At 40.9% G+C, this 18,115-nt stretch overlaps 1 protein-coding gene across 2 annotated transcripts in view; it reads left to right on the top strand.

Annotated features, from left to right (window-relative positions):
* The window catches only part of PCCB (propionyl-CoA carboxylase subunit beta), a 29,535-nt gene that overhangs the window by 2,581 nt on the left and 8,839 nt on the right, over positions 1-18,115 (top strand). For both annotated transcript variants that reach the window (XM_067002127.1, XM_067002128.1), the window contains exons 3-9: positions 1,729-1,797; positions 3,687-3,743; positions 7,214-7,327; positions 10,048-10,158; positions 11,401-11,509; positions 12,455-12,575; positions 16,303-16,384. In XM_067002127.1, the coding sequence (XP_066858228.1) occupies positions 1,729-1,797; positions 3,687-3,743; positions 7,214-7,327; positions 10,048-10,158; positions 11,401-11,509; positions 12,455-12,575; positions 16,303-16,384 (663 nt within the window). The remainder of the gene's footprint in view (positions 1-1,728; positions 1,798-3,686; positions 3,744-7,213; positions 7,328-10,047; positions 10,159-11,400; positions 11,510-12,454; positions 12,576-16,302; positions 16,385-18,115) is intronic.

Raw genomic sequence — 18,115 nt, 5'->3', positions numbered from 1 at the left:
GTGGCCTTGTATCCTGAACCAACGTGGTACATGAGGTTTGTCATGTAGAGGAACAATGTGTGGTTCCCCAGAGTCTCTCACACTAACATCGATGCCTGACAAATCACTACATGGGAAAAGTATTTTGTTGCGGTGTAATACAGAAGTGGCTGACAAGCATGCTGGGATGTGTAGGTGGCTAGTGCAGATGAGCCTGTTCAGCGTGAGTCTTCCTGTAGCAGAAGGCCCTCTTTCCTGCGGGTTGTACTGTTTTGGGATGTGGTGAGAAGCTGCTCCATGTGTGTCGCTGCCCCGTGCTGCATACAGTGGCTACAGCTTCTGTTTATGCGCTAATTCAACCATTGATCATTCTGTAGTCCTTCAAGTTCCAGCTGCATGCTGTGGGCGAGGGAGGGATCAACAGGCTTCCACCGTGAGCAGCTGGGGCATGGGAAGCTGGCAGAGGTGAAGGACTTGTTTTCATTTCTAGTAGCCAGCTTGCTGGTGGGACTCAGTGCTGGGAGGGGTGTCATGCTAGATGTTCCCTGCTCTGGTTGAATGCAGGAGCAAATGCCTTCTTTTTTTTTTTTCTTACTGTTCCCCAGCAAATTGAATGAACTCCTGTGCTACTTTTCATCACAGTGTTCAATGCTGCATCCCACAGTGCTGATAACAAGGTGCTGTTTCTGAAGATATGAGGAGCAGCAAAGTCCCGAGGGTGACAACAGGGTTAATGTTTTCCATGTCCTTCAGAATTCACCTTTCAGTGAGCTACAGGTTGTGTTTCATGACAGATGACCTAATTGGTGGGCAGGGAGCTGCAATATTAGTTTAGCACAGAATTTCTCTGGGTTTTTGGAAGTTTCTGAAGGTAGTGTGAGGTTTGCACTCACTTCCAGGACGCTATGGGCTGCCTGGGCTGTTAGAAGTCATCCTTGAGATATGAAGGCTGGAACTGGAGGTGTGTTTTCTGCTTTCCTGCATGCCAAAAACCATGAATTGGTAGCAGTGCTGTCTGCGCAGCTTGAGAAAAGCCCACAAACAGGTGTTACCTTCCTGAGAACAGACCACGTTGTGTATAAATGGGCCTTAGAGTGGACCCTACACGATACACTTTTCCTGCAAAGAGCAAAAAGCATTGAAATGCCTGGAATTCCTTTGTGACAGAGCAGTAAAGTTCATTTTCTGCTGCTGTTTTGAAAGATGTCTATGTATTTACTCAAAAGCAAGACAAAATTGATAAGGAGATGTTTAAGATTCACAGGCTGTATTTCCTCTTCCAATTCCTTTTTCTTCCCATATTTACAGACTGAAAAATAGTACAGGTCCAGCTTAAGTGTTTTCAATGACTAACTGTATTTATGACCTCAAGAAAGGTTCATGTACTGTGTCTCTTCTTTCAAAATCATCAGCTGGTTCTAATAAAAGGTACATCCTATCTCTGAGGGCATGGTTTGCCTTAACTCCAGATGTACTGAAATTTGCGGGGAAATTGCAAAATTCACAAATCTTTACATGTATACACAACTAATATATGGCATTACCTCCACCCTTCCTTTTCAGAACTGGGGCAAGTCACTGTGGAGCCCCCACTGCAAACGTGAAAGCCCAGCCCTTTGAGGGCTTTGAGGTCTTTGCCCTGACCTAGTAGTCAATACAGATTAATGTGTTTTTCTTTTAATGGACGTCATTGCTGCTCTGATATTTTAAATTATTATTTTAAATTAATTTTATTTATTTTGAATGTAGTACCCTGGAGACAGTGTGGTGACTGGCCGCGGACGGATTAATGGGAGACTGGCTTATGTTTTCAGTCAGGTATGTTTCTGCTTCTTACTTTTTAAATAGTGCGAACTTATCTTTTGAAATAAACTTACAACATTTCACCGTGACCGTGTAGTAATATACCTGTTTACTTCTGCCAATAAACGTGAGATAGATACAACGTTCTGTGGGAAGAAGCAGGGCACTTTCAGACAAGAAGAGGCAAAAAAAGCCTTTCTAAAAACTTTTTTTGGCAAGAGATGAGGTTGTGGACAAAGTTGAGATGAAGCAAATGAGGAGCCAGTGAGAATGTTCTGAAGTAAGAAACTGTTATTGCTTCAGTGTGATACCATGGGGTGTTGATATGCCGAGAGACTGGAGGAGCCCCCCAAAATGCAAGGAGTGAATTAATGGAGGAACCAGCGAGCACAGTGTGCTGGAAGCACGTGAGAACTTGGACTGTGTCGCGGCAGCTGGCTGTGCGTGGCTGGGCTCCTGGAGTCACACAAGTGTTGGCAGGCGCCTTACTGGGAGCTCTGGGAGCCGCCTTACTGGGAGCTCTGGGAGCCGCCTTACTGGGAACTCTGGGAGCCACCATCCTGTCTGAAGCTGCGGAGCCGGGGCTGCCTGCCGGAGGTGTCAGCTGGAACTGGAATGAGTTGAATTCGTGGTAGAGGGTACCCGAGCAACCTTGAACTGTTTTTTTTCAGGTTTGAACTCTCTGATTAGTCAAAGAGAGAGAATAATGGTACTTTTTGTATTAAAAATGTTTCATAGGGAACACCGTAGATGTAGATTTCTTTTAGTTAAGTCTTAGCACGGTGAAAGAAGAGCTTTCTTGTAATTCATTGATACCCGTCCTTCTGTTCTGGGCAGTGAAGTAGCCCTGGTTCAAATTGCCACCATAGCCACTAATGGTTGTTGCTATGTGACCTTGGAGCGAGGTGTGCACCCTGCCTGTTTTGTTTCTGGTATGTAGCCCTTCCAGGGAAAGGCACTGTTGATACCAGGGCCTGAACATAAGATAGAAGCTGAACAGAGGCCTTGTTCAAAGAGCAAGAGTAAAGGTCAGTTTTTATATGAAAAGAATTTAAATGTGTGCCCTCACTTAAAAAAATATTTTTTAAAAAGACCGCATTCCTCTACAAATTCAGCTGTTGCCTGAAACGTCACTTCCTTTTTGGTTCAACTGCTAGTCATAGTGTTCTCTGTCAACACTGGTTTTAGAGTTTCTTTGACTCAGTGGGAATGCATCAGTGAAACACACCAGATGTTGACCCTGGGCTCTGTTGGTGCCAGTAGGTGTCAATATCCCTTTTCCCTTCTGGATTAGTCCCAGGGCCTCCTGTTGTTTGTTCAAAATCTGCCCAGGCCCAGAGGTAGCACCAACACAGTTTCGTCTGACACAGTCATTGCAGCACCCATGAAAGAGCAGTAAACTCCTGGAGCATAACTCATGAGCATAGTATAGAGCAACAGCACATTTTCAGTTCTGGATTTCTGCCTGTTTGCAGATTTATCTTACCGCTGCCCCTTGGAGCGGGATGCTCCTTAACGTGAATTTTCTCAGGCTTACTCCAGTCTACTCCAGTATTGGTAAGTTCCTCCACGAAGGAGGAACATATATTTGTAGAGAGTGTTTGCTTGAAGAATAATAAAAGTAAGTGAGACATAGCAAGTTTGTAATTTTAACGTAGAATTCACTGGAAAATTTGTATAAAAGATCTTTTTACTTGTGAAGAAGACTTGGATTGAACAAGAGTGATCTGCAGGCTGCTGTAGGGAGCCCAATTTGCCTTGGAGCAGCTCACCAAATGTAGAGCATTGCAGGATTATTCTGTTTACTTGCCACATTTTACATCAGGGTCAGTTATTGGGATTCATTCGTCTGCTTGTTATTGAAATGATTCTTTCCCTAATCTCAGAATTTGTTTTGCTTCCAGGATTTTACTGTATTTGGAGGTAGTTTATCTGGAGCTCACGCCCAGAAGATCTGCAAGGTAATATTTCCCAGTAAAAAACAACAACAAAAAGATTGTCAGTGTCCTTTTTTTTTTTCCAATCTGTTGTGCTAATGACTGGAGAAGATGATTTGTGACTGACTTAGTGGGGTATAGTATATGGTCCTGGCAATATGAAAAAACCTGTCTCCTGTTTGTTAAGATGTGACAGCACAGGTGAGCAGAGAGGTACCCTTTGGAAGCTTTTCAAGTATAAGAGGGCTTTCCTAAATAATATACACTTTATTTAAGTTGATTTTCTGCTGTGGTACAAAAGATCAGAGAGACTTGCGAAGTATGAATATAGATTAAGTAGCCATTGCCTACTGGAGAAATATGAAATGACTTGGAAGAAACTTCTTGCTACAAACAGTGCTATGTGAAGTGTAATATTTATAAAAAGCAAATGTAACAAGAATCTGAAGACAAACAGTTTTACAACTTAGAGGTCACCTTGATACTCAGAGCTTCTGTTATCAGGCACTTGTGGCTATTCTTGTTTGCCTGCTTGTCTCACTGGAAAAGGTGGTGTTTGAATTCCAGGGGTGTGGAGGACAACAGCTCTTTCATGCATGGGTGTTCAGTGGCATGGGCTGGGGGAAAATTCTAGAATTTTTCTTGCTGTGCAATTGGAATCAAGGTATTGAGCACAAGGCCTTTTTTCCTGCTGGGATTACTACTTTTTAGCATACACCCTTAAGCAGTGAGCGATATAAAACTAGGAGACACAAAGACTTTGGGATGGGTGATAAATACTTGGCTTTACCAGGTATCGATATTGGGAAGGGCATTTGTGTTATCCTTTTATGCTGGAACTTTGCAATGTCTCTTTGTGACGGGAGAGAAGTACTGGTACTGAAATGATGGGATGCTTCCTGTTTTTTTTTTTTTTAACCTCCGTTTTCTAAAGAAGCAGGGAGATTATTGGTAGCAGAACTAGAAAAAAAAATGAGTCTTTCTAGTTGTTGCTGCATTCAGTTGGCATCAGTCTCAATGGTAGCCTCCAAAGTTTGTAGGGTCTGGGTGCATTAATTGCTCAGTCTGTGAGGCTGCAGCTTGGGCAGCAGAGGGCTCAGAGAAGACTGGCTGGGCGTGTGCTGTCTGTCACATTTCTTTTAGCTCTTATTGGGCTGGATTGTGGGAAGCAGAAATCAGTTCTGGGAGACAATCTTGGCTCCTGCAAACCTTATCAGTTGCTTGAGGCAAGTAAAATGTCACGGAACGTGGGGGTGAAGTTGCTCTTGCTCAGTAGGGCTTTTCTGGAGATCTGCCTCTTTGATGGTGATCAGCTGCCATGGGCATTTTTCCTGGAGTTACAGAGAGGCAGGGCTGTTTGGCATCTTGCAGCACAGCTGCCAGGGAGGTACGTCTGGGATACAGATTGCCTACTCCTTTTGCAGAAGAGCCTTATGGTCTTTCAGACCACATTAAATGCCTGTGGTTTCTCTGAAGCAACAGGGATTTAGTGTGGCTCTTCAGGGTAATATGTGTTCCACTTGTGGTGGAGAACACTTCAGAACCTATTTATTTAATGTGCACCTATGATGTCAAGTTTCAAGACAATTGTTGAGTCCATGAGATGAAGAAAAATAAGTGTTTTTGAGAGTGAAGCCTGAAATGTTCCCCATAAAAACTGGCATGACAAAAAAAAAGTCTATTTTCAAGTCTATAAGCACATTTTGAGTAGTCTAAATGTGCATACTGATGTGTGCTTTATTTTAGGTTTTTATTTTAGGAATTTAGGTGGAAACACCTTGAAATAAGTAATTAATTCATCTTGTAAGTCCTTGGAAAACAGTAAAAAGTGTCAGTGAACTTGTTTCGCTAACCTGACCTGATAGGATGACAGGCCTTCTGGGAAGAAGCAATAAATGTCAACTGATTTCTAATAAGACATTTGATAACTCCATGCCTAACATTCCTCTAAGCAAACAAGGCCACTCGTGGCTCACAGCGCCTCTGCTTGTAACCCACAGAGATGGCTTTTAAACATGGGATTGTATTTAAACTGGAAAGTCGTTCCCCATGTCTGCCACAGCGATGTTCCAACTTTTAAATAGGCACCCAGGCACAAAGCTTGAAGAACGCTGGTTTACTTTGTTAGCTCTCAACTGGCGCTGTTTCTACTTGCAGATACTCAGAGACAGTTATTTCTGATTCGTGTTCTGGTTGGAATTGGAGTACTGCTGGGATGCTACTGATTTGAACATGCCTGAGTATGCTTACTGTGTTTCTAGGCAATATAAAATCCAACGTGGATGCTGCAAGACCTCTGAAAGACGGGACTGACTTTTAAATCTTAAAAAGTTAAAGACAGTCTGAAATAAGATATAATTGAGTAACAGTGATCGAAAGGGCAGGAAAAAGCAACTTAAAATACCAAAATGGAGATTGATTGACCATGTGTAGTTTTACAGAAAAAAATATTTAGGAGTTGAAGCAGATTTTAATATAATATGCCAATGCTGTAATGTTTTGAAAATGGTGGATGTTTTGCTGGGATCTAATAAGCAAGGATATTTTAAATAACATGTAAGAAATTCAGTCTTCCCACTCAAGACTCTGCTGCGGTATTGTGTGTGATCTTGAGGCAAGTTACCAAAATGATCAGAGGGCTGGAGAATAGGTTGTAGAAAGGACAAAATGTGATTGAATTGATGTTACTTAGTCTAGGAACATGAAGGGAAATATGAAGACTGCGGGGAGATTGAGGTACTTGGGTGTTTATGAAGGCAGAGGCATTCGTAAATGACAGAGTGAATTAATTTATCTCCCTGTCTACTGTATGTTGAGAAGGAAGTAATGGTTCTAAATTTCAAAAATTTAGTCTTCTCAAAGAACTTGTAATGAGGTCTTTAAAAGACTTTTAGGTTTAGAGCTTAGTGATATGGTTTAGTGGAGGACTTGTTAGTGTTAGGTCAGAGGTTGGACTAGGTGATCTTGGAGGTCTCTTCCAACCTAGATGATTCTGTGATTCTGTGAAGAACGATAGTCAAGCGTTAGATATACTGCTGTGGGAGATTACATGGTCACCACTGCAGTAAACATTTAAGAATAGGTTGGACTTACACAAGGGAATGGTTTAGGTGCAATTGAGACTTCTCATGAACAGAGGTAGATTGGCCCTTTCTGGTCCAAACCTCTGTGATTGTGTCATTTAGCACAAGCTCTGGGTGATGCAGTATGAGTACAGAGATGCAGAGCTAGTAAGGCAGATCAATATTGAGGGACACGAGGGATTAAATGTGCCTACAGTCTGCATGAGCCAAAACATTGTGTGTCCGTAAGCAGTTAGAGACTGTGATAATTAACACAAGAAAAGGAGAAGAAGCTAAGCGCTATGCAAGCAGTTCAAATTCTGTTAGGTGGATTTTTTTCTAGGGGATGTACACTTTGACGAGGAAGGTGGCGGCTGCTTTGGAGTTTTAGCTTACCTAGGTAAATAATGAGGATTTTGTATTCATCTTCAGGTCATGGATCAAGCTGCCCTGGTTGGCGCGCCTGTGATTGGGTTGAATGACTCAGGAGGAGCCCGTATCCAAGAGGGAGTGGAGTCACTGGCTGGCTATGCAGATATATTTTTGGTAAGTGGCCTGCTGGATGACCAGAAGGCTTGCCATCCACAAAGAAGGACAAAGCCTGTTTTTAGGTTGGTGTTTGTAAGTAAACTTTAGGATACTATCATCCTATTTCAACCAGTGTTACCTGGTGGATAAAGCAGTTTGCGAGACACAGGCTGTCCTCTTGGTTCTTCTTGGTTTTGGCTTTAGTCAAATTACTTTACTTGTTAGTTCCATTTACCCATCTGTTAAACAGTAGTAATGCTAAACCTTGTCCAATACTGTGAGCTGATTAAAAGCTCTGTAGGAGTTTCACTAGGTAGTGAGCTTTGTCAGAAGAACAGGCAATTTCCTTAATTGGAAGAGAAGCCCAAACAACTATTTAATTTTGTGATTCATGCTGAGTACATATTGCACGTGTTGGGCTTTAATTTCTCACAAAGTGTTGATGTGTTTGTCAGAGGCAAGCGGGCATGCTCTAGTCCAGAGTGTGTTTTGTTAGGTGACTGATGGTTGTGATCCACCGCTAGTTGTCCCTGTGTCTTGTCTGAGATACAGACATGTCAAGGATTTCATGGAGATTTGCTTTCACTAGGGCTGATAACGGTGAGTTTTCTGCTGCAGAAAGGGGGACGTAGAGTAAATCAAACACTATGCGCTTGAAGATAATGTGAGAACTCAGATCAGAAGCACCAAGTGCCTGTTCTATCAAGATGGTGGATCAATGAGGGAAGAAAAAAAAATGCAAATCAGAGGTTTCTGTGCCATGAACAGTTTGCAGTACAATGGAACTTGTTAATCTTACCATTTGAGGACATCCAGGACTGATTAGACTGGTGAAAGTTTTATGTTTCTACTGTGTTTTTCAGTCTAAAGACTTTTTTCCTCTACACACACTACTGATCTTTTTTCCACTGAAATTACGTTATTTTTTATGCCTACCAAAACACATAGTTTTAAAGTAAGTGAACATAACACAAACATGATTTGCTTTCAGTAGGAATGAGAAATGTCATTTACTGCAAATGGTAGGAAAAGTAATAATCACAAACACATTTTAGAATTGTTTTGAAAACAAGTGACAGATAGATCCTGAGAATCATCATCAGTCATCTTACTGGAAGTTTTCTTTTTGCTTTAGTTTTGCATGTGTGTTTTGGCTTTTTGTTTTTCTTTTTTAACATAATGGCAGCTGAATGGGTCAATGACATCTGATTTCTGTAGCACTGACCGAAAGGACAAAGTTCATCCTGTTTCTAGTTCTTTCTTTTTTACAACCATGTGGTATGTTTGGGGCAATGGGTTTTTTCAAAATTAACTTTTCTCTTGCTTTTCTGTTTCTTTGATTAATGGCTGACCATGGCCAACCATCAGCTTTACCACTTTAGAATAGAATTACAGAATAATTCAGGTCAGAAGGGACATCTGGAGGTTCATAGGCCAACACTCTGCTCAAAGCAGGGTCAACTTTAAAGGTAAACCAGGATGCTTAATCTTGTCCTGTCATGTTATGAATATCTCTAGGGATGGAGATTTGACAGCCTTGCTGGGCCTGTGTTCTAGTGCTAAACCATCCTCAGAGATTTTTTTTTTTATTTTGAATCATTTTTTTTTCTTTTATCTAGTTGAAATTTCTCTTGCTGTGACTTGAACCCATTGCTCCTCAAAGAATGGGCCTTTGAAGAGTCTGACACTTTCCTCTGTGTAAGAACCCGTCAGCATAACTACAAGTAGCAGAAGGCTCTCCCTTTGGTTTTAGTTTTCCAGGCTGAACAAACCCCATTCCTGCACCCTCTCTTTGGACACTGCCTACTCCAGTCTCTGACAATCTTGGTGGTATCTCCTGGACGTGTTCCAGTTTGTCAGACTTGTTGGGGCCCAAAACAGGATACGAAGCTCCAAATGTAGCCATGAGAAGCCAGCCAGTCTTGTTTTTGATTGAAAGAGGCCTTACATGAGATTAAAAGAGGCCTTACATGGACCTCCCTTTCTACCAAGTTTTAGTACTTCTTCAAAAATACATGAGGTGCAGAAACTATAGGTTTAACTGATGGTTAAAGTGTATCACTAAGTTCCAGGAAGTGCTCCAAATCTCTCATACTCACTTTAGACAGTTTCAGTATTCCAGGTGTTATTGCTAACCACTTCTAATACTGAATTTCTGATCCCTCTGGACCTTTATTCCTCCAATATAAGGCTGGAAATGATGCACAGAAAGATCAAATTTATTGCAACTTGGAAAACATGACAAGTGAATTCCTTGCTTAGGACATTTCCTTGAGTATTGTGTAATGAATTTGTTCTCAGTATGGGTGCAATGGCCCCTGCTGCCCAATTAAGGGAGACAAACCAGGTTGCAGTTCACTTTTGGGAGGTAAATACACTTAATTTACTTCTGTCATCATTTTGAGCAGGTATAGAGGATTTAGTGCAAGAATGTGGGAGATTAAGGTAGTCGCTGAAACAATAGAGTTTGTATGGTGTGGTGACCTTCTCTTGCCTGTTGATAGTTTGTACTTTTGTGCTCATGAACAGAAAGAAGCAAAACAGTAGAAACAATTATCTTGCTTTTATTTGCATTAAGGCATTCTGTCCAGCTATTTGTCTCCCAGTAAATAAACCCAGATGTCTTCTCCTGTTTGTGATTGTGAATTCTTGCACAATCTCTGAACAGATTTAAAGATACAGATACTTTTTTGGGGAGGGTGTAAAAACTAGATGTCTGGTTTTTTTTTCTGTTGCAGAGAAATGTTCTGTGCTCTGGGGTAGTTCCTCAGATTTCCCTCATTATGGGTCCTTGTGCTGGCGGAGCTGTGTATTCACCTGCTTTAACTGATTTCACATTCATGGTGAAGGTAAGGGTGCAGTGTGTCCTGACCTGCTGCTTGTTGCATTGATCAGTCACAGTCAGACTGATTGTGGATCAAGGATTTGGTTGGTGAGGGTCTCCTGCTTTGGAACAGTAAAGGCTTGGAGTTTGCTGCAGGAATATCATTACTGTCATTGTCAGCAGGACCGGAATAGTCTGTTCCCTTATTCTGCACATAGGATAGAGGAAGAGATGATTAATTTTTTTTTGTTAAAAATCACTTTGTTCAAGATGCTCATTTAAAAACAACAACAACAAAACTGCATAGTTTCTGTTTTAAGTTTCAGTTTTGAAGAAAGTCTAAAGTATTTAATGTAAGAGTACTTAATATATTACCAAATTGTCTGGAATGCCAAGGTTGCCAATTCCATGTAGTCAGGTAGCATGGCAAGTGTATGACCTGGTTTTGAACACATACCATTACCTCATTTTATAAACTGTTGTGATATGTTGTGCTCCTGGCAGGTATTGATTGCAGGTAGGTTGTGACAGTTACTGCTCAAAGCACAGACAGGGGAATATTGAAAAAGGCTGTCTTAAGTGATTTTTAGAAAAAGAGTAATGTCTGTAAAGAGCTTCAGAAGAATTTTTGTTAATGAGTTTTGTAACATCCAAAATCAGTGTTTATAGGTGGGGTGAGACAAACATTTCATCCCCTTGTATTTTTTAGGCATTTCATGCTAGTACTTTGACCCGTAGAACCATAATTATTCTTTCCTATTCAATTTAAAGTTTCATGGATACTCAGCAAAAAGTTCTTCCGCCTGTCTTTCTTCAAGTGTATTTCAGTGCTAACAAGTCTTTCCTAGTTTGTCATAGGAAATAGCAGTACATGCTGTTGTCTTTACGTAACAATTTGTTTTTGTCTTAAATTATTTTTCTGCATAAACAGATAATGTATGCAGAGAGAATAGTACAGAAATTGAAAATAAAGGGTGTATAGAAATGGCAAAGTATGTCTCCATATTGAGGCTAGGTTAAATTAAATTGGATTCAGTTTTATTCTTCATGGAAAGTTAAGAATAACTTTCCCAAGTAACCTGCAGATAACGGATTTTTTTGTGGATTTGTGGTATAATACAATAGGGATTTTTTAGGAATTTCTTCCCTATGTTATACTGTTTTCTTATTTTGGGGAAAGTCTCTAGAGACCGTCGCTTTTCCTTAAGTGCTTTTTCAGCTTGGGTCTAGCATTTACTGACTGTTTTTGCTTTATTCCCTCCCCTAGGATACGTCCTATCTTTTCATTACTGGCCCAGATGTAGTTAAGTCTGTTACCAATGAAGATGTCACACAAGAGCAGCTTGGGGGTGCGAAGACGCACACTGCTGTGTCTGGTGAGACCTGGATAGTTTACTTCATGTACTAATTGTTCTTCAGAGTAAACGACAGAGTTGTTCTGGCTCGACAGCTGATTACCTAATACAGATCTTTGTAGTCATAGGCATCACTTGAGTCTAAGGCATAAAGCTCTACTTAGACTCGTGATCTTACTGCGCGTAGGGCTCTCTTACCAGTCCCTTTTAGTAATGGAAGACAAAATAGGAAAAGTGGGAGTGTGGGAGAGTTCTGGGATTTTGAGGAGAAAGTAGCAAATCCAGAAGATTCCAGAAGTGAAAAGGTTGTAGGAGGGCAGAGCTCCCAAGGCAGGTTTGGGGTGGTGAGTTTTTTGCTTGTTTTCCAGAAATTTGCATAGGTCGAAAAGATTGTTAACGATCCCTTGTTTGCCTAGTAGCGTGATTGGTTGAACTTCCCGACTAAAAACCAAGTGCCATCATGAGATGAAGCTCTATTAAAAAAAAAAAAAAATCCCCTGGGGAGACTTGGTGACTCATGAATCTTTTTGAGGCTCATTTGGGATCTCAAATTCTGTGTTAACTGTGCTGCTGATGAAACAAAACCATGTGTGCACAGGTGTGTGTGCACGCCCACCCCCCTTGGATCCAGGCTTTATGAAAAAGCGTGCAGCTCAAAGCTTGAGTCCAGCACCGCAACCTGTATTGAATTCCTGGAGGTTGGGATCCTGCTAGGTCTGTGACAGCTGATAAACCAGTTCACGTTATTTTAAATATAAAATCAACAATCCAGACCTGCCATGGAAAAAGGCTAATATAGCCACGCAGTTTGTAGGCATTTTTAGCTGATTGGATTTGGTTGCTTGAAATTCCCAATTGTTAATAGACTAGGTTTAAAAAATCTTGCTGTTAGCTCTTTATATCTTTATGGATACATACTCGAAAATGAAACATTGCAAAATAATTACAATAATTGCTTCTTTCCAGGAGTCGCACACAGAGCCTTTGAGAATGATATAGATGCTTTACTTAATCTCCGAGAGTTCTTTAATTATTTACCTCTTAGCAACCGTGACCCTGCTCCAGTCTGTGAATGCCATGACCCCAGGTAAGAGGAAACTGGCTGAGAACTGTGGTCTCTGACCACTGAATTCCATGGCTTCTCTGGCACAAGGAGCGTAAAGAAATGAGCGTCTTGTGCCCGGGCACTTGGCTGATACTTCTGTGCTGTAGTGTGGGAATACGGGAGGTGTTCCATTGTGCATGTGTATATACGTACATGCTCATTGTTAGATTTAATTTTTTATTTTCTGAAAGCAGTGTTAGGCAGGCTGTATCCAGGACATGGGGAAAAGTAATCTGTGTCCAGATTCACAGTCCTTCAAACGAGCACAGTGAGGCAGAAGGTTGCACAGTGCACAAAAGTGGGGATCTTGCCCTGCTTTTTCAGTAATGTGTCTGTTGGGTAAGTTTGGTTTGTTAAGGTTAGAGGTGGGGTAGCAACAGAGGTAAAGGAGGCTATAAGTTTTTTGTTTTAGGTTGCTGCCTATAAGGCCCATTATGTAGTTGACAGTGAAGGAAGGGCTTTGGGATTTTAATCAGAGAATTTTTCCGAGACAGAGCCAGCATGGGACTGCTTCAATAGGCAACCTTGCTCGTAAAGACAGAGGATGTCAGTGGAGTAAACACCTTTCAACCTGAGCCAGCTGCATCCCTTGTTCAGCCCTTTCTGGAGGCAACCCCTGAAAGGTTGCCACACTTTCTTGTGTGGGAGCTGCTCCTACACTTGTTCTTCCTTTTGGTTTTAGGTGTGTGTGGTGTTTGTCTTCTGGTTCTGCATGTGTAGATTTGAACGCGGGAGATGGGACTGTTATCCTCTCTTTGTGCTCGTTGTTCTTTGCAATGTCTTTGAAACAATTTCGGGAGATTCTTTAGATCAACTTTACAGATCACTGTTCTGGCGTCTGAAATACATTGTTCACTGTAAAGAGAAATAAATTTGCCAGTTGCTGTTTAGAGAACGGTCAGACAAATCAATTAGTTACATGTCCTTAAATTTTCTACAATGTTGATCTTTAAGAGTTTATTAAACTGGAAGACTGCTCTGTCTTGATAATGACAAGCCAGAGCAAATTTCTTGTATTGTTTGGTAAATTTGGGGGATTATGTCTGAAGTAAGCACTTTTTCTAAGCATTCAACACATAGTACTGGGATATTTAGCTTCTCTAGGCTTGAATGTGATGTTTGAATTTCATTATGGAAGCAAGAGTCTATTTTTTAATTATTGTATCTTATGATGGGCAGTTTATTTTCTTGTGAGAAGCTTCAGTTACCCTGTAGCTACTAATTGAGAGATTAGTTCTTAAGTGAGACAATCTTTTATGTAGCACTGGATATATTATTAGAGGATCACAGTATAATAAATACTCAGTAATTTGTATTAAGTTCAATTTAGTTGTCTTTATACATGTGAAGACAGATCTGCTTGGTAAATTTACCTGTCTGTATAGCAGCATCTGCAATATTTCTCCAGTTTTGTTAATACTTATATTGGTAATATTTCACCTGAGCACACTGACATCTGAGTGGACTCCTTTTGCTTTGAATTGTGGTTGATCCTTCAGTCAACGCCCATTCCACTAATTTCATTCTCCTTGCTCCATTTTTATGCCAGGAGGAATTGCCACTAATAATGTAAATGAAATGTTAAATACTCTCATCTTCATTGTTAAGTCCAGAAGCACTCTCCCTCTCTATTGTTTTTCTTTCCCTCTCCAGTTAGGTTCTTTGTGGTGTTGAAAAATGTCAGGTTTGCGTGCTGAAACTCATGCTGGTTAGTTTTTTGTTTCTAATGTCAGTGGCTTGGATTCTATAAAAAGTTAGAGGGCTCCTATGGTGCTTATGGCCACCAGTTTTGAAGAATGTCTAGTTCTACATTGTGTGGTGTGATTTAACTTCTGGTGTTTTTGACTGTAAGCAAGTTCTGTTTCCTTGAAAGCCTGAAGTATGCATACACTTTCTGGAAGAGGTACTTACTGACTGCTGGTAACCTAGTGCAGTTTCGTATTTCTGTGTAATAAAACCCGGTATTGATCTGGGTGACAGTTTTCTCAAGCTCTCACAGTCTTCAGATGACTGCTTTGATGATGAGGAGCAAATCTTTTCTAATAAATGAGATCTTAAACACCATTCTCAGCCTTTTGTGTCCAGTGACCCTACTAGAAAGCTCCAGATGTCCCTTACCTGTGACGATTTTTTTCCCCTGTGATATCCTGGGTAATGTCTTCATTTTACCAATGGTTGTTGATTTTACTGCCATTATAATTTCCCTCTCTGTCTCTGTGAATTTATGGGAGCAATAATTTCTCTTTTCCATTTTCCTTATCCCTTGGGATACCTGAGAATATAATCCATAGGTAACGGACAGAATTTAAAACACATTTGTACCTACTTCATGCGAAAGCAAAAGTACTCATTGTAGCTTGGGGTTCAGTATCCTAAAAGTGGTTGCTTTCAGCTGATAAAGGTTTCATTGTAACATTTTATGAAAATATTTGTATGCAATACTCTTAATTGTGGAAATGAACTAGGAACATCACTGTAAGATTCATTGTGTTACTCTCTCGGCATGGAGCTGTGCCTGCCTAGTCTCTGCATGTGAGCACAGAGACAGCTGAGGGACTGATGTTACTACTTTTTGCCTGATTTTGACAAACTGCAGATCATTTACTTCAGTTTTAAATTGGATGTGTAGAGCCGTGGGTTGTATTGTTTTAAATGTATGAGTAATGGCATCATTAAAATAGTAATTCAAGAAAAACTTTGCAGAAACACAATTTATAACAGAGTATTTTTGTAAGGAATAGTACAAATGTAATATTCCTGGAAGCCTTTTCAGAGGTGACTCATAAAAATTGACACCTCTTGGGACTGTGAATTAGCCCAGAGACCCAATGAATGCAAACACTTGTGAAGTCCTTAACAAAACTAATAGAATTGAAGACAGAGGTAGCTGATAGTGTGAGCTGCTAACAGGGTGGCACAATTTTGTTAAATGTGAAGCTCCATGTGAAGTGCACCATTGTTGAGATAACCCAAATAATGGTAAGGATCCTGCAGCCCCAGCCATTACACCGAAGAAGCTGTGAATGGACGTGCTTTCCCCTCCCACCATTCTCTCCTTGGTTGGTGCAGGGCAGGTAAGTATGGACAAGTTTCCTGTGGTTAAGTTTATTCAGATGACAATTGCGCAGCATGGGCAGGGAAAGCATCAGAGTTGTAAAAGTGCAGCTACTAAATTTGCTATGTGCAGTAGGTCCAGGTACATGACAAGGAAACATTGTCAGGAGAAACCATTCCACCCCTCCAGCTGTAACTACCGGGAAAGCAGGCTGTGCTGCCTCTGGTGAACACTTGAGCTTCTGCCCAATGCTTTCCCCATGACTGAGTTTCCCCAAGCGCTGCCGGACCTGCCTCCCGTGCCCCTGCAGTCTGCCTGCTGACACTCATCACAGGCAATAAATAGTGGCTCCTCTGGTCGGGGAGGAGAAAGCGTATGTCCAGGGGGTGAGCTCATGGGCAGAGGTACCAGCGAAAGAGACGTCTCCTTCAGGGAGAGGTTGGTCGGGCTTTTTCCTCCCCAAGGAGCTCAGAGCAGCAAATCGTCCCTTCAGTGGCCGGCGGCACAAAGGGCTGCAGTGAGCGCTGTCTCCTTCCCCATGTTCGAGTAGCAGCTCCCATGAAGTTTCAGAGAGTTGAAATTGTTTGCCTGAGTTCGTTTCTTGGTGTTCACCTGATCTGTAAATATTGTTGCTTTTATCCTTATTTTCTGCAGTGACCGTTTGGTTCCTGAGCTGGACACAATTGTCCCAACTGAATCTACTAAAGCCTACGACATGCTGGATATCATACACTCTGTAAGTCTGCGAGTCTGAGCACTGCTGAGAAAAGTATAAATATCTTACATTCTGTGTATATATAGATGTAAATAATGGAAAGAAGCTAATAATGCTGCTTAAGATCTATTTTCTAGTCTTTACAGGTTACTTATTTTTCCCCTGTGTAGTGGCCATGCATGAAGGGACAACAAAAGCTGCAGAAACAAGATTTTAGCAGATAAAAGGAATCTCAATGTTTCTTTTCAGGATGTATCTCCGCACGCTGCATGCATAACTGTACCGATAAAAGATGCTATAACTCAGTTTTCCATGTGGAGTTGAACCTCCCCTTGTTTGTTAACTGCTGTCTTGAATTTTATCACTTTTTTCATAAAAGGTAATAAACTACGTAGAGGACATTCAAAGGGCTACACGTCACCAATTATTCTAAGTCACGTACATACACAAAATACAAGAATATTTTTTTAATTTTAAGTCAAGCAGTCAGAAGCTTGCAAACTCTAGTGTCAATGTTTCACTGAGTGAGGCAGATCTCCTGGGAGGGTGGTAGGGAAATAAACCTTTCTTTTTTTAACTAAAAACCAGTATTGTAATATATAAATAATGGAGATTTTACGAAAGAAGCATAAGCAATGTTGGTAATGCGCTTGCCTAAGTGAGCAATTCATTTTTTACAGTTGTAACGACTTACTACATTGTAAACAACTGTGCAGAGAACAGGTTTGTAAGGTGTGGAGCACCTGGGGAGTCTGAATTTTGAATATTAAAATTTCCATCTGGTACTTCTACCAGTCAGATGCTGAATGGCAGGTGACCTAGGGTTCTGAGTCAGTTTCACAGGCAGCTTGTATGTGCTTGTATATGGTGGCTGGGGAGAGTTCAGATTTGTAGGATTTTTCCAGATTTTTCCCTTTTGCTATTTGAGTTGACTGTCTCTCTCCACACCCGTACTCAGCGAACACTTCAATTTGTAACTGGCTGCCCTTAGATTAATTTTAGTGGAAAAAGGAAAGCTCAGGATATGTTTTTAATCTGTAGTTTCTTCCATTCTGAATTTCAGTACTATCTGTTCCAAGTGAAAAGGTGAAATTTAAAACATTCTTAAGTGAATTAGTGGAAAAAAAGCACCTACGGACTCTCAGAAGTATTAAGAAAGGAAATAAAGCATTAATAATACATTAAATAATACATTTTTTGCACCTTTTCATTTGCCTCATTCTCTGGAAGGACTGTCAAACTGCAGTGCGTATAGGTGAAGTTGTCATAAACAGTTGAAAACAAGGAGTTATAGTAGAAAACACTTGGCAGCCGTGTATAGGTGTCGCCACTGCTCCATGTATAATTATGATCTTTTTTTCGAAAGTGAATTTTGATGCTGCTTTACACACCAGTGGATGTCACTTTGCAGAGCACACACTGGAACTTCAACCTCAGAGAGAAGTGCAGCGACCAAGGATTTGTGTTTCCAGTTAGGTGTGTTTGACGTAGCTCGTTTATTCCCTCTGCTGCAGATAAAAGTGTTTCTCCGTTCCCCTCTATCTTATGCAACATCAGTGACCTCAGGGATGTGCACAGCTACGGCTGCAGCAGAGCACCTTATGTTGGTCTCTATTATTAATAAAGCGCTCTGAACTTGCAAAGAAATAGAGTAGGTATTAAATATATATAAAGGAAAGTCCCTGAGTTGAAGAAGTAGTATTTGCTTTTTATCACTGGAAACTGTTATTCTAAACGTGCAGTTTGCCAGTA

The sequence above is a fragment of the Anser cygnoides genome, chromosome 9 (genome assembly GCF_040182565.1).
Source record: "Anser cygnoides isolate HZ-2024a breed goose chromosome 9, Taihu_goose_T2T_genome, whole genome shotgun sequence".
Lineage (NCBI taxonomy): Eukaryota > Metazoa > Chordata > Aves > Anseriformes > Anatidae > Anser > Anser cygnoides.
This window is presented reverse-complemented; position numbering and strand designations above follow the sequence as displayed.